The sequence below is a fragment of the Corvus kubaryi genome, unplaced genomic scaffold, assembly GCF_017639235.1.
Source record: "Corvus kubaryi isolate FWS band 111438036 unplaced genomic scaffold, C.kubaryi_AGA036_p1.0 65188, whole genome shotgun sequence".
Taxonomy (NCBI): Eukaryota; Metazoa; Chordata; class Aves; order Passeriformes; family Corvidae; genus Corvus; species Corvus kubaryi.
In genome coordinates, this window is record NW_024581825.1 from 44,896 (window position 1) to 58,497 (window position 13,602).

The following is a 13,602-nucleotide window of genomic DNA, read 5'->3' on the forward strand; positions in this document are numbered from 1 at the left end:
CACACAGTTTGCGAGAGATGCCTGCAGACTCTGCCTGCTGTGAAAGAGATTTTGCTCTTTAGGTACTCAAAAACTCTTGGGTGCTTTGTGCTGTAACACCAAATGTTCCACATAACCTGCCACGTGCCTGTGTATCAAAACACAGAAAACTAGGTCCTGTGATTGAAATGGTGCACTGTGTATGCCAGAGCACTAGGAAACATCGCCTAGTTCAGGAGGATGGAGGAAAGGTGCAGAACTTGGAGGCTTGAATGTCAGCATTCCCACGTTGATTTATGTTGTCTTTCTGCAGGTGTCTGAAAGCAAACCCTGAAGTTACAGAAAGCAGTAGGTTAAAATCATGTTCTGTGGGAATGTTTCTTCTAAATCCATTTGAATGTTGAGGTTATAAGAGCTGGTGTCATTTAAGGAGAAAAATGAATTTGTGGCGAAAGACTTGGAGTCAGGAGGATGAGGTTTTGTTCCTGGCTCTGCAGTGCATTTGCCATGTGACTGTGAAAGTCACAAAATCCTTTTGTTGCAGTTTCCTATTCTTAGTGCAGGGATAGGATTCTTTTTAGAGGCATGGTAGCATCTTTACAATTAATTAAGCATTAATACCTTACATCCAAGATCTCTGGTGGAAATTCTAGCACTGGTATCTGAAAAACAGTTGCCAAAGTCAGCACAGCTTTTAGGTTTGCTGAAGAATCTGCTTAACTTTGGTTACTTTTGAGTAGCATGTTAAAACAAAACCTGGGGGGAGTCTTCGGGTATTGCACACATTCCTCCCATCACACTGACCTTGACTGTAAATGGCCTTTTGAGGTGGTTTTGAGGTGCTAGTTCCGCCTCAGCTTCTTTTTAATATACTTGTAAAAAAATGCTTGTAAATGGCTTTATTTACAATTCAACTATGTTGCTCTTTTTGTCTGCTGAATTCATTGCCTTGGTGCTTTAAAGGACTTCATTGTACAGCACAGTTGTCACTGAGGATGGGAAGTGTCACTCAGAGTAGGAACTGATAGCAGTAAAATTACTGTTTTCCCGTAGAGTCACTTGAGTGCCAACTCCCATTTCTGACCTGTCGCATAATTGGGACCAGCCCTGACCTGTGTAGGTGGGTGACCACCAACACAGCTCATTACAGCTGTCAGGTTGGATTTTCTTGGTGGGGCTGCTATCGGAGGGAGGTAAATGTGTCCTGTGATAGAGAAGCAGGAGGAGAGAATTCTCGCTCCTCTTCTTTTCACCCTTTCTTTTCATCTTCTGCCATTACTCCCCATTTTCCTTGCTTTCTGCTTGTCACAGTATGTACTGTTGGGGATAAGAATAAAATGGTTTTAATTCAGAGCAGGGAGAAGGGAGGGATGCTTTGTCAAGATTAAAGACTTGTGGAAGCAGAAATCTTAAATTTTGGGATTCAACAGGCCTAACGCCTCAGCTTTATGCTTTGTTCCTATATCCTTTCTGTGTATTCAGCAAGAATGCTTGGGAGGCATAGGAAGCCAGGCTGCCCGTGTGCCAAATAAGGTTGAACTTGCTGTATCCATAGGTACCTAGTTAATGGAAGGATTGCATTTCTTCAGGGTCTAAAAAGCATTTAAAGGTCGTTGAACTAAAGACCATGTAAATGCAGCTGTTGCCAAGATGAATTAACTTGTGCTGCAGGAACAATGAATCCATTTAGGACCTCTGAAACCAAGATTTTTGTTACAAATTTTGAATCACAGAAATACTAGAATGCGGTGGGGGAAAATGCAGAGGTTCACGAGGGAGGTGTGGAGTTTTCTCCCAATTTAATTTCTTTTGTTTTGCCTCTCTGCTTACAGATTCTCACAAACACAAAGATAAACACAAAGACCGAGAACACCGGCACAAAGAGCACAAGAAGGACAAGGAAAAAGACCGGGAAAAGTCCAAGCACAGTAATAGGTGAGGAAAAAGTGGATGAAGTCTTCATAGGCTAAAACACCATTGAATGTGCAGTCTTACAAGAATTACTCTGATAATAAATGAGTATGGAATTGCTACATTTTGAGTGTGGTTTTTATAAGTGTAGGTGCTTTAAGCCTGATTTTTGTCATTGCCTGCATTTCCATGTGGGTGGCTGAAGCTGTGTATCTTGCAAATGTGAGCTGATACTAATGCATAAAAGATTATTGTAGCTTAGTGTTGCTAAAGGTGTAGAAAACTAGCTCAGCCTCACCTTCATGCAGATTGATTGCTTTTGTTCATAAACTTTTGTGTGTGGTTCCAGTCATTTGTCAGGAATGTGGCATTCTTTCCATGCTGCTATAAACCCCCACCGCTTTAGCATAGTGACCCCCATGTGGCTACTAAGCCTTCTCATAATTAGAAGTGCCTGGAAAGATGGTCCTTCAGAATGATGGTGCTATCCTTGGCCTGCCACCACAGTGGCTGAATGTCTCAGCTGTGTGAGGCAACACTGGGAAACTTGCTGGGTTAGATGGATTCCAAAGGATCGTGTGCTCTTTTGTCCGATGTGATTTATGCACTACACTGCCACTGTACGGGGAAGGTGTTTGATGCCAGTCACTTGCCAGGTCACCACGCTGATGTGATAGCCTGTAGCTCTTGAGCTGGTGAATTCCATGGTCTAGTTGCTCCCTAGCCTGGGCTGTGAGCTGCAGGAACTGGGATGTGGAGGTCTGTGTGATGATTTGGTGTGGCGGAGTACGACGCACAGGCAGGATGTTACTCAGAGAAGTTTCCTCCGTCGTAACTCCTGACACACAAGTGTCATGGAGCCTACATTGCCAGCAAAACTTGGAAAAAACAGTTCCTGGAGGAAAAGTTTCTGGTGTGGCACTTGGGAATGACAGACAGTGTTTATGCTGTGGGCAAACGAGTGTATTAAGTAATTGCTCTGCAACTGTGATAGCACTGTCCGAAAAGGAACAAAAAAGCTTGTGTTAACAATGATTCCTATTAAAAAGAAGCATGAAAGAGGGAGTCTGTGCAGAGTAGTGGGTTTGTTTTATTGGGCTCATACTTGAATTGAATTTTCTGTGATCTTTTGAGAAGTTGCACAAGCCTACTGTTCCATAATGTGTCTTTTTTTTTTTTTTTTTTTTTTTGAAAGTAAATGATTGATGGGGAAAAAACCCTAGGCCAAATAACTTGAATTTGCTGGCTCTCACAACAAGGATGAAATACTTTGGACACGTTCTTTGCCTTTGTTCACACGTCTGTATTGCCTTGATTTCTAGTTTTCATTTTCCTGATAATCATGCACCCCAAAACTGACTGCCTCACATTTCCAAATGCTCATTGCTTCACTTGAAAAACCATTCTCCTGCAATCTTAGCAGAGCACATTCTTTTGTAAGGAGTGATGTAAGCACTGTCTTTACATTCCCAAATTCATTAATGCTTTGACTTCGTTTGTGTAGGAGTTGGAAATGGTCAGCGTGTTTTTAACTGGAAGAACTAATTATGGTTCATAACTTGAAGCTGATTTTGCAAACAATAAATACCAAAACAGTGGAAAGAAGATAGAATGGCTGCGATGTTTTGCGAGGTGTAGCTCAGGAAGTGATATGTAATCATGCCTTGTCTTGAAGTACTTCCTTCCTCCCTACCATGTTGTCTTGAAATCCCTCTGGGAAACGCATCACATTTTCTAGGCACGGTGCCTAATGCTCCCAGTTGTTTTCATGTCTCTGTTAAGTGCTTGTGTGTCCTGTGAACACAGAATCTGCTGCATCCTGGGGTCCCAAAAAAGGTCGCTCTCTGTGGGTGGCATGGCTGAGTGCATGCATGTGCAGGCAGTTTGTTCAAGGCATTTTGGAGGAGGCATTACACAAGTAATGCTTTGCCCCTCAGGTTCCTTCGCAAGGGAGGACTTCGCTCTCCCAGGCTGAGTGCACACTCTGCTTTCAAAGCTGCCACCTTAAAAATTGATGTCTTATAGTGCTGAATCTTGAGATTCGGTCTTGAAGGTGGTTCTCTGGGAAGGTAACGTACATGGACATGCCTGTGATCCTCTTTGGATCACTCCTTTAGGAGTTCTCCAAAATCTTCACTGTCCCATTCAGCCTCAGTCGTGCACAGGGTGTCTGGCTTCTTGCTGTGTAAAAACAGCAGACTTGTAACAAAACTTCATAGAAATAATTGAAAGTTAAACATTTCTTCCCTAAATCCTTTGATTCAGCTGTCACCCATGCAATTTCATAAATGTAAGTTATGTCTGTGAGAATCCGATTTTAGGTGACCGTTGTTTGAAGGAAAAAAGCCTGCCTGTTTGTACTGAAGTTTCTCCTTTGACAATGAGAAACAAGTGAAAAATAGCCATGATTCTGGTAGAAATTAATGAAAAAATCTCAAGGAAACAGTAAGGGGAGGGGGGGGGTTTCAATGTTTTTTATCTCTATGAAGAATTTTTAAAGTACTTGATAAAAGGCTGTAAATTAATCCTTTGGAAAAGTTGATCTTAGATTTCTAGAATTGCATGTAAATCTTCACAAAATCCATTCTGTATTTCTGAAAAGCTGCTGTGTTACTGCAAAAGCTGTGCTGTATCTTTGGTAGTTCTCAAAAAAGGTTGAATGGTGCCTTAGCAGAAATTGAAGCCATTGTTTTCTGGGAGACTTGAATTGGTACCTCTGTGACATTTTATCCGTGGTGTGTGAAGAGCCCCTGATTGCATTCTGAGAAGCACAGTGCACACTGGGCACAGTTAAGAGCACTGTGTGGTTGTGTTTGAAGCAGATAGTTTTTGTGTCTGTCTGTAATCGTTTGACAGTTTCATTTCCTGTCCTATACTTAAAAAAAGCTTTTAAAATAAAACCTGCATCAAGAAGACAGAACATCTCCAGTACAGGAGAATAAATGTTTCCTGTATCCAGACTTTGAAGGATCTAAACTGCCAAGATAAGTCTCTGAAATACCTAAAATAGACAATTCTGATTTCATATGACAGAAGTGTGTGGAGTGGTATGTAGAACTTCTTAATTTTGGTTCTTGCTTTCCTCCTCTCCCACTCACAAGATGACACTTCTGTGTCTTAACCACTCATTTACAGCTGTAGTAAACTGGGAGAGAACATTTGTGTGCCTCAGACCTTCCCGTCACCCCTCAAGGAAAGAAAATGCAAAGCCCACTTAAGAACAGTCTGCATCAGGGAATAAATCCACATCACTATCCAAAAAAGTGTGGTTTTTTGCTCATTTTTTTAGCCCCATACTTCCTGGTCTCCAAACAAAAATCGAATACACATCCATTAAATATAAATGTCAGTGGTTATAAAAATAAAACGAAACAAATCCCATGTGGCAGTAGGTTTCTGATCTGTGGGAGTTGAGTGTTTCAGACAAGTGGACCACATATAATAATGAAATAACAGGTCCTTTGAAGCCAAGCCTTGTTAGGGAGCAGGTTGGAAGTGTTGGCAGTAGCAGGTGTCTCTTTGCCAGGTGTCCTGGGCTCTCTGCAGGGAGAGTGGGCTGCCAGGAGCCTGAGGAGGGCAGGGCTGGCTGTGACAGGGAATGGGAGCGGAGAGGCTGCTCTGCAGCACTGAGCCGTGCTGTCAGCGTGACAAGCACCGGAGCCGCAGGAAGAAAATCTTCTGTCAGATTGCATATTTCCTTCATTTACTAAAACCTCTTGTGATCACAGCTTGGGATGAACCGAGGCATGGAACACAGAAAGGATTCACAGACCTGATCTTCACTGGCATCTTCTAATTTTATGGTTTTGCTAGGAAAAACACAGATTCCGGGCATTTGCTAGCCATGGGTGAAGATAAATTTCAGGTCAGATTTCTTGCACACCTCCTCTGGTTTATTATGTGATCCTGATCTGCTTGGAATGGTGTGCATTGGGGGCAGGAAGAGGCAGGGATACCCAGTGTAGGGGTAAAGGCAATTTTTTTAAAAGACCTCACACCTGCTGTTTGCTAGCACAGCTGGGTTTGTTTTTCTACCCCATTTTAGTGCACAGTTCACCTCGAACAGTTTTCTAATGTGACAGTGCTTTCCAGTAGTAAAAATTTTTGCTTTTTAGTAGTCTTCTTAATTCTCCATGGAAAGCGTGTGCTAGGCATGATCTTCATTTCGCTGTGTGAATATTGTTCTAATTCCTAAAGTTTTTACCAGCTGTTGGTTAGTCCAGATTTTCATCTTGTTCCTCTTGCTGAAGGCTTGATCTGTTATCTGTGAAAAGACTCCTTTCACCACTGGGAAGAATGGTTTCAGGTTGTTTTATTGCATTGCTGGAAACCCAGCAGGACCTTTGGGGCTCACATGTTCATTCCCTGTAATTCCATATGATAACCCTCTAACAGCATAATATCCTGCAAGCCAGCTGAAAACCTGGCCTTCCCTGGGGTGCTGCTGCTTTGGAAGTGCTCCCTGCACAGGCAGCTCTTCCTTGGTGTGCATTAGCCTGGATGTGATCACAGTTTCCATTAATACTGTATTGCGTCAAACGAGACGCGGGCTGTGTCACCTGTGCCCTGTCCCCATCGTGGTTTTGGGCTGCACTGAAATCACAACTCCCTGTTATTTTACGCTTCAGTTGTGCTGCAGCAGCTCCCGAGCAGGCACAGCTCCGATGGCAGCCGGCTCTGGCACTCGCTAGTAGCAGATTCCCTGTCACGAGCTAATTACAGCAGAGAGAGGAAATAAGAGACACTTTAGATAAAGCATCCTTCCCAGCTTGTGGTTTTGAAGCTGGAATGGAAAGGGCCTGGGAAGGGATTATTAACGTACATAAATGGCACCTGAAGAATGCAGTGTTAAATTACTGCGAAGCTGTTGCAGTTTGAAGGAGGAAGCTGTGATCTGCACATCTGCTGTTCTTTGGAAACACTTTCCACTTGTGACTTTCCCATGTGATCTTGGCCTGAGCAGCTGCTGCCAGGTGCCTGGGCTCCCTTCCTCTCCCTCTCCTCTCTCCTGCAGGCATCCTCATTGGCAAATATATCCGTGCTTACAAGGGAAATGGCTTCTTCTGATGCATTTTCTGCTTCATCTGCTTCAGCCTGAGCTCTCCACAGCCTTTGGATGTCCTTGTTCACAGTAAAACTGTATATGGAAGGCAGTAAGCAAGCTGGCACAAAGGATGGAGTGCTTCAGGTGTGCTCACCTGGCCTTGGTCTGAACTAAGCCAGTAGTACCATGATACACCTGTCGATGATGTAATCCCTTGTTCTGCCTGTGTTAATGGGATCTCCCACTACACTTGGTTGCCTTATAAAAACACAAACGGTGCAGGTTTTTCAGCATTAAACACCTTCAAGAGGTATAACTCTGAGTTCTGTTGCAGTGATGCAACTGCAGCGGTCTAGGTGAGAAGGAAGATCTTAATTTGTCAGCAGGGATGGGTATGAGCAATTGTTATGATCCAGTTGTCCTGTTTTCAGGCTAACTTCCCCTGAAGCTCCGCTCTGTCTTTCGGGGGTTTTGCTGTCCTACTTCCATGACTCCAAGCTGGCTTGTTGGCAGAGAGGTATGTGCAGGAAAGGTAACAAAGGATTCACAGAGCCCTGAACAATGAATTCAAGATAAAATTAGTAGTGTGCATGTGATCTTGAGACCGTTTTGCTTGGTTTCTTTAAAGAAAAGTGATTTTTTTTTTTTTCCAGTTTTGAACTGGCCAGGAAGATAAACTTCTGATCTTTAAATTGTTCCCAGTCCCTCCTAATAATAGCTTTGGGGTTGTCTGGAAATAGCTTTCTGATAGAAGGCTGAAACTCCATCTTCAGGGTAAGGATGGCATCCTGTTGCCTTCTCTTTTCTTTTGAGATTAGTGTGGTGGTTAAATCGTGTTCACTGTAGGCTCACATGTGTATCTGAGCCAAATGAAAGACCAAAGCAGCTCAGCTTGACTGCAGTTAATATGCGAGCAACTTACTTTGCTTTGGGAGAAAAAAAGAAGTTCCTCTTCCAAGGATTGTTGCTTGAGGCTTTTGTTATCGGCTCATTTCCGAGGGAGCTTTTCTGGGAGATGGAGATTTCCATCCCTCCAAGAGAAGAGGGGCACAAGCCTTCCTTGATGCACATGTCATAAGTTTCATGCGGAGCTGTTAAAGAGCTGTGGTCCAGTGTCTGGAAACACACAGGGCTGACAAGCAGGCTTCTTACACATAAGGGAAAGAAATTTATGCTCTCTTTTAACATTGGAGCGAAAAGTACACAATACCAGATTTTTATCTAGGGAATTCCTTCCAGTCACCGGGAGCAGCAGCAAGCAGGACCTCAGGGCCAAGCCACCAGTGCTGATCTTTGGAAAATGAAGCTGCAGAGTGAAACTGGAGACAGAGTTTCCTTGGGTTATCTGAGCCCACATTGCTTGGGTGAGAAATTTATTGCTCATTGCAGAGCAAAGGGGAAGGATAGTCTTATGATAAAAAAATTTAATTAAAACCAACAACTAAGATTGAGTCAGGAAGCCAACTTCTAGATTCTGGCTCTGATGCTGAAAAATCTGAGAAACTGTGCTGAAAAATTTCAATTAGATTGCATGACAGCTTTTCAATGCTGGCCACTTACTCTCTTTCAAGAGAGATATTATTTGAGCATCTACTTTTAAACAAGCCTAAGTTTTTAGAGGCTTTAGCATTCCAGCTGTAGTCTTGTTAGCATTCAGCGCACACAAATGTGTGTGTCTCTCTAGGCCAATGGGATTTTGTTTCTGTTTCAATCTTAGCTTTGCAGATCTAGATTGTCATCTATTAGTTTGCTTTTAATCATGCTTTGTGTACATCCCAGGGCTGTTCCAGTCACATCCTGAAAGCGAGTGCTTTTGGCTGCTAGTGAGAATGAATGAGTATGGTGCTTTGGAAAACCAGAATGTTTCTCTCTCTTTTGCTATTCCAAATTCTCAAGCCACTGCCATGATCTTTTCTTCAGAGCACTAACTCCAGTAATTGCAGTGTGTATCATGCTTTGGAGATGCAAATTAATGTCTGAGTAAAACATGTTATTTCAGGTAGGATTTTAATACCAAATAAGAATGAGTCAGAAAATAAACAAAATCAGACTTGGAAAGAACAAGATGGGTCTGAGCCTTGTGTGTGTGTTTGTTATGATTTTTCTTGTATGTTTAAATTGTAGAATCACAGAATGGTTTGGGTTGAAAGGGACCTTAAAGCTCATCTCATTCCACACCGTGACATGGGTAGGGACACCTTCCACTAGACCAGGTTGTCCAAGCCCTGTCCAGCCTAGCCTTGAATGCAGGGATGGGGCATCCACAGCTTGGATTGATCTAGGAAGGTTGAATATTGATTATTGATATCGAATGTTATTATTGTGAGTATTGGTTTAAATATATGAAGGTTGAGATCCCTCTTAAATTGTCAACCTTAAGTCTTTGGCAAATGGGGTACCTGGCATACAGGTACAAGTGCAAGGTATCAAGTCAGAATTTCCAGACCTTCCTGAGTTTAAAAATTGTAAGTGATGTGTAGCATTAGTGTTTTCAGTCAGTCAGTGAATCTGATTGGAGCAAAGGAAAATTCGCTAGGTGTCTTGAGCTTGGAATACTGATGAATAAACAGGGTACAGAACCTGGGATGAGAGATCTGAGCAGGAGCAGCAGGCATGTCGTGGATTTCCAGGATCCAGTGTCAGGATGTTCCGTGTCTGTACTCGCATGTCCTGAGCACACCGTACATAACATGATCTGTGGGGTAAGAATAGTCTGCAGTTGTTGAGTCTGCTCACAGGCAACATGTGGTGCTGTGTGTCTAACTACAAGCATTTCTAGAGTGCCTGTTGCCTTTTCATGTTTAGATATGCCTTCACTGCTTTGTATGAAGAGGTTGCTGGAGAGTTAAAATGAAACTGGTTTCTCTTGCTGCTGGTCTCTTAGTGCCGCACAGTATGTGAATATACTGATTTCCTTCAGAGATGGATTTTCGTGCTTTAGCTGCTTGAACTTGGATGGCTGGTGTGTATTCAATTTATTCAATGTATATTTATTGGAGTGTTATTATTCAGGCTACTCTAGGCTTGAATTATTTAGACCTTTGGCAGGTTCACATCCATTTGTCCGTGCTTGCCTCTGCAGTTGTAAGCTGGGTGTGGGTCAGTGTATTTGTGACTGTGATTGCCTTGCTCCTAATCACACACAAGCTCTGGGAACTGGTTGATGTCCTGCTCTCTCTCTGTAGCCATCAACCCTTTTGCAGTCTGGTTTTGTGATAAAAAGAAGTTTCAAAGAATCTGTAATCGGCATTCCTGACTCCTTTTTCAGGTCTGTGTTCACCCAGATTGGTTTGGGCTTGCACCTGAGTGTTGAAATAACTGAAACATGCAAAGTGCCTTTTTCTAGTAAAGCTTTGTAACGGGAAGCACAGTGTGTCCCAGAGAGCAGTAGTGATGGGAGTCAAGTTCTGAGAAGGGAAAGTGTGAACAGCCAGGATGAGGAAGGCATCTGGGTGGTGCCTATCCATGCTGATTTACACCATGCCTTTGACTTGCTAAAGCCCAGGGTGACCTCAGGGAGTCCACACAACCTTTTAAGTGTGTATTGAGGTCCTGTAGAATTGCTAGGCTTGTTGCTTGGCTTCCACACCACTGCTGCTAATCCTTGATGTTTCTATTCTGAGTCTCCTGAGAGTATTGCCTCAATTTCTGGCCTCAAGGCTTGTCATTCCATGAGAAACCTCATTTTCATTTGAAAACATCCATGTGTCTTTCTAGTTGATAAGAAAAACTTGAGAATGTGATACGAATTTATCCTAATGTCTCAGAAATCAGTGGGTAGGAACAGAATAAAGGTTGATTTTCTTCTTCTTGTATGCATTTTCTCCTGTGTTCTGACTAAAAATTCTGGGTATTTAAACTCTCAATACTGCTAATCATAACACCAGAGTAGCTACAGACCAGACTCTCACTTGGAAACCTTTGTTGGGTTCTTGCCCCAAAGGATGGGGCTGTTTCAGCAGAGCTGGGCTGGCTGTGGTGGTATCAACAGCTCCAGCTGAGGACTGCAGCATTATTCCTGCCTTTTCTGTTTGACTTTGCATAAGCACAAGGACATCACATATCCTGTTTGCTCTGGTTTTCCCATCTGTTTGGGAATAATAGAGATCAGCGGTTTTCTCTTTAAGTTCCAGAGATGAGAGCTGCTACAATGACAAACTGTTGTCTGAGCAAAAGCTGACACGGGCATTGACGGGGCTGGCGGCTCTGTTCCAGTGACCTTTTATGTGGACTAGGAAAAAGAGGAAAAGCAGAGACAGTGGGAATTCTTCCTAAAGTGTTGAACTTTTAAGTGTAGCAGCTGTGGATTTCCTCAGCAATCCAGGCTGATAGGGAGTTTCCTGAAGTGGAGGCTTGGCAACTGGGATTTTGTGGTATCCCTCCTGTCCTTCTTCCCGAGGAGAATGGATGATGCCTGACAGGAGGTTGTGGTAGATCTTCCTGTTAAGGTGATCCCTTATTTTTTAGGGTTTGTAATCATCAAAACCTGTGATTCTTTACCACTGGAAATTGTATTAGTCAAATCTCCTTGTGTTCCCCTCTGCAAACACACTCTCTTGTTTTGCAGTGAGCACAAAGATTCCTCGGAAAAGAAACACAAAGACAAGGAGAAAACCAAACACAAAGATGGCAGCTCAGAGAAACACAAAGACAAACACAAAGATAAAGACAAGGAGAAGAGAAAGGAAGAGAAGGTGGGTGTCTCCTCTGGGAGAGACAACAGGATGGGTCTGGCTTATACTACTGAATAGTACAAACTCGATGGGTTAGATGTAGCTTGTACTCAAGGTTTCTGTCAACCTGGAGAGAACTATCCCAATGCTAACCCAGACACCTTGTTTGTGGAGTGCTAGATATGAACTCATAAGGACTTTATCTGCAGGTGTGTGAATAGAAACAGTTCCACAGTGAGCTGTGTCCACTGGCTCCACATTTTTTCCCGTTACATTTCACTTTGCCAAGCTTGGGTTCAGAGACAAGGGAGAAGAATCTGTCATATCACATTCAGTCCATGCAAGAACAAACTATATACTTAATTCCAATCTGCTGAGGAAATTGGAGAACCAAAAAGTACTGAATTGACTAAGACTTGCAGAAAGTGTTGCCTCTCTGTCATGTAGGTCACTAAGGACTACAGGGGATGGAGATAGTCACAGTTCCTTCTGCAAGTTAAATACCCTGCATTGTGTTGGAAAATGCTAATCAGCTCCTACTTTTTATGTTTTTCAGATGAAGTCATCTTCTGGTGATATAAAAATAAAGAAGGAAAAGGAAAATGGTTTTTCCAGGTAAGAAACCAGGTCTATGATCTGCAAAAAGCTGCAGTTTGACTTTTCATAGGTGCTCAGTGTTTGAATCCTCTCACTTGGTCTTGAGAAAAAATTGGGGCACTATTAAGCCCTTCAGAAGATACATTCTTCTCAGTTATGAGAATGGGTAGATCTGTGTACCCAGTAACTGGAGATGGGAGCTGTGGAATACCTGGTGTCTGCCTGCATACCCTAGGTTTGTCTAAGTATTAAGGAGCTGGATTCTCCTGAGGACAGACTGAACTATGGGAACATTGGTAGCTGGGTTTGAAAGAACCTCTGTTGTAAAATTGGGACTTGAACGTGCAGGCAGTCTGCTGGAGACAGGACCCAGCAAAGCCAGTCCAGATTGCCTCTGTGTGTCTGTCCTGTATGTGACTGCAGCCTGAAGCCTTTGCAGAGGAGCGACAAGAGTGACATGTAAAATCAGAAGTACCTTCAGGAAATGCATAGATGTCCTACTCTAGTACTAAATTCCTGCTAATAATAGAACCTCCTGGACTTGAGTGTTGTGTCAGTCATCGCTAAGTAGTCTTTTTAAACACCTAAAGTGAGCAATTGGTGGAAGAGTACTTTTTCTTAATAGTCAACCAAGATCTCTTGTGACTTGTTTACAGCCCAGCCATTGGTTATTTTTAAGGTGCTAAGTCAAGTCCACTGACTTACTGAAGGTGTGTGGTATGGTGGATGCAAGTATCCATATCTGTTAGTCAAGAACAGCACTCAGTTCATGAATTCATTTAGTTTATGAATCCACTTAAAAATCAAAACGAACAAAATCCTTCCAGTCTCACTACGTTCTGTGGATACAGAGAGGTTGGGAGAAGGCACCTGCCTGGCCCATGCCTTTTAGGTATTCTGTGTTTGTTTTGAGTGTGCCCTTCTAACACGAGTTCTTACATCTGTTTCGTTTCCCTGCTCCTATTTAAAAATACGAAAGAGGGAGTCAGGCTTGGCACAGGACAGAGGCGCCATCTCCAGGCCCTTTGGGGAATACTCAGGAAGAGAGCAGTGACATTTAGGTGTTTGTGGTGTAGCAGACAGTTAATAACTGTCTCTACCCTCTGCTGTTCAACACAGTTGTATGATGTGCTGATCTCACCAGGGATGTTGGATGTTCTCATATCAAGATAACTGAATCCTCCTTAGGTCCAAGAGTTTTTTTTAATGAGTTTGAGAAAAGCCTGAAGGAGCCATCACAGTTGTGCCTTCTTCAGGGCCAAATGCTGGCTAAGAGTAAAGTAATTTTTTTTTTTTTCCTGCTGAAATATTCTTTTACAAGTTCTGCAGAGAAAAATGTCCTTACTCAGATGGTTTTGATTTTTCCTTAAGACTTAGTACAATGAACAGTGTTAGAGT

At 42.8% G+C, this 13,602-nt stretch overlaps 1 protein-coding gene across 1 annotated transcript in view; it reads left to right on the forward strand.

Annotated features, from left to right (window-relative positions):
* The window catches only part of LOC121673098 (DNA topoisomerase 1), a 66,678-nt gene that overhangs the window by 27,323 nt on the left and 25,753 nt on the right, over nucleotides 1-13,602 (forward strand). Inside the window, exons 3-5 of the mRNA XM_042046148.1 lie at nucleotides 1,812-1,914; nucleotides 11,502-11,634; nucleotides 12,170-12,222. Of these exons, the coding sequence (XP_041902082.1) occupies nucleotides 1,812-1,914; nucleotides 11,502-11,634; nucleotides 12,170-12,222 (289 nt within the window). The remainder of the gene's footprint in view (nucleotides 1-1,811; nucleotides 1,915-11,501; nucleotides 11,635-12,169; nucleotides 12,223-13,602) is intronic.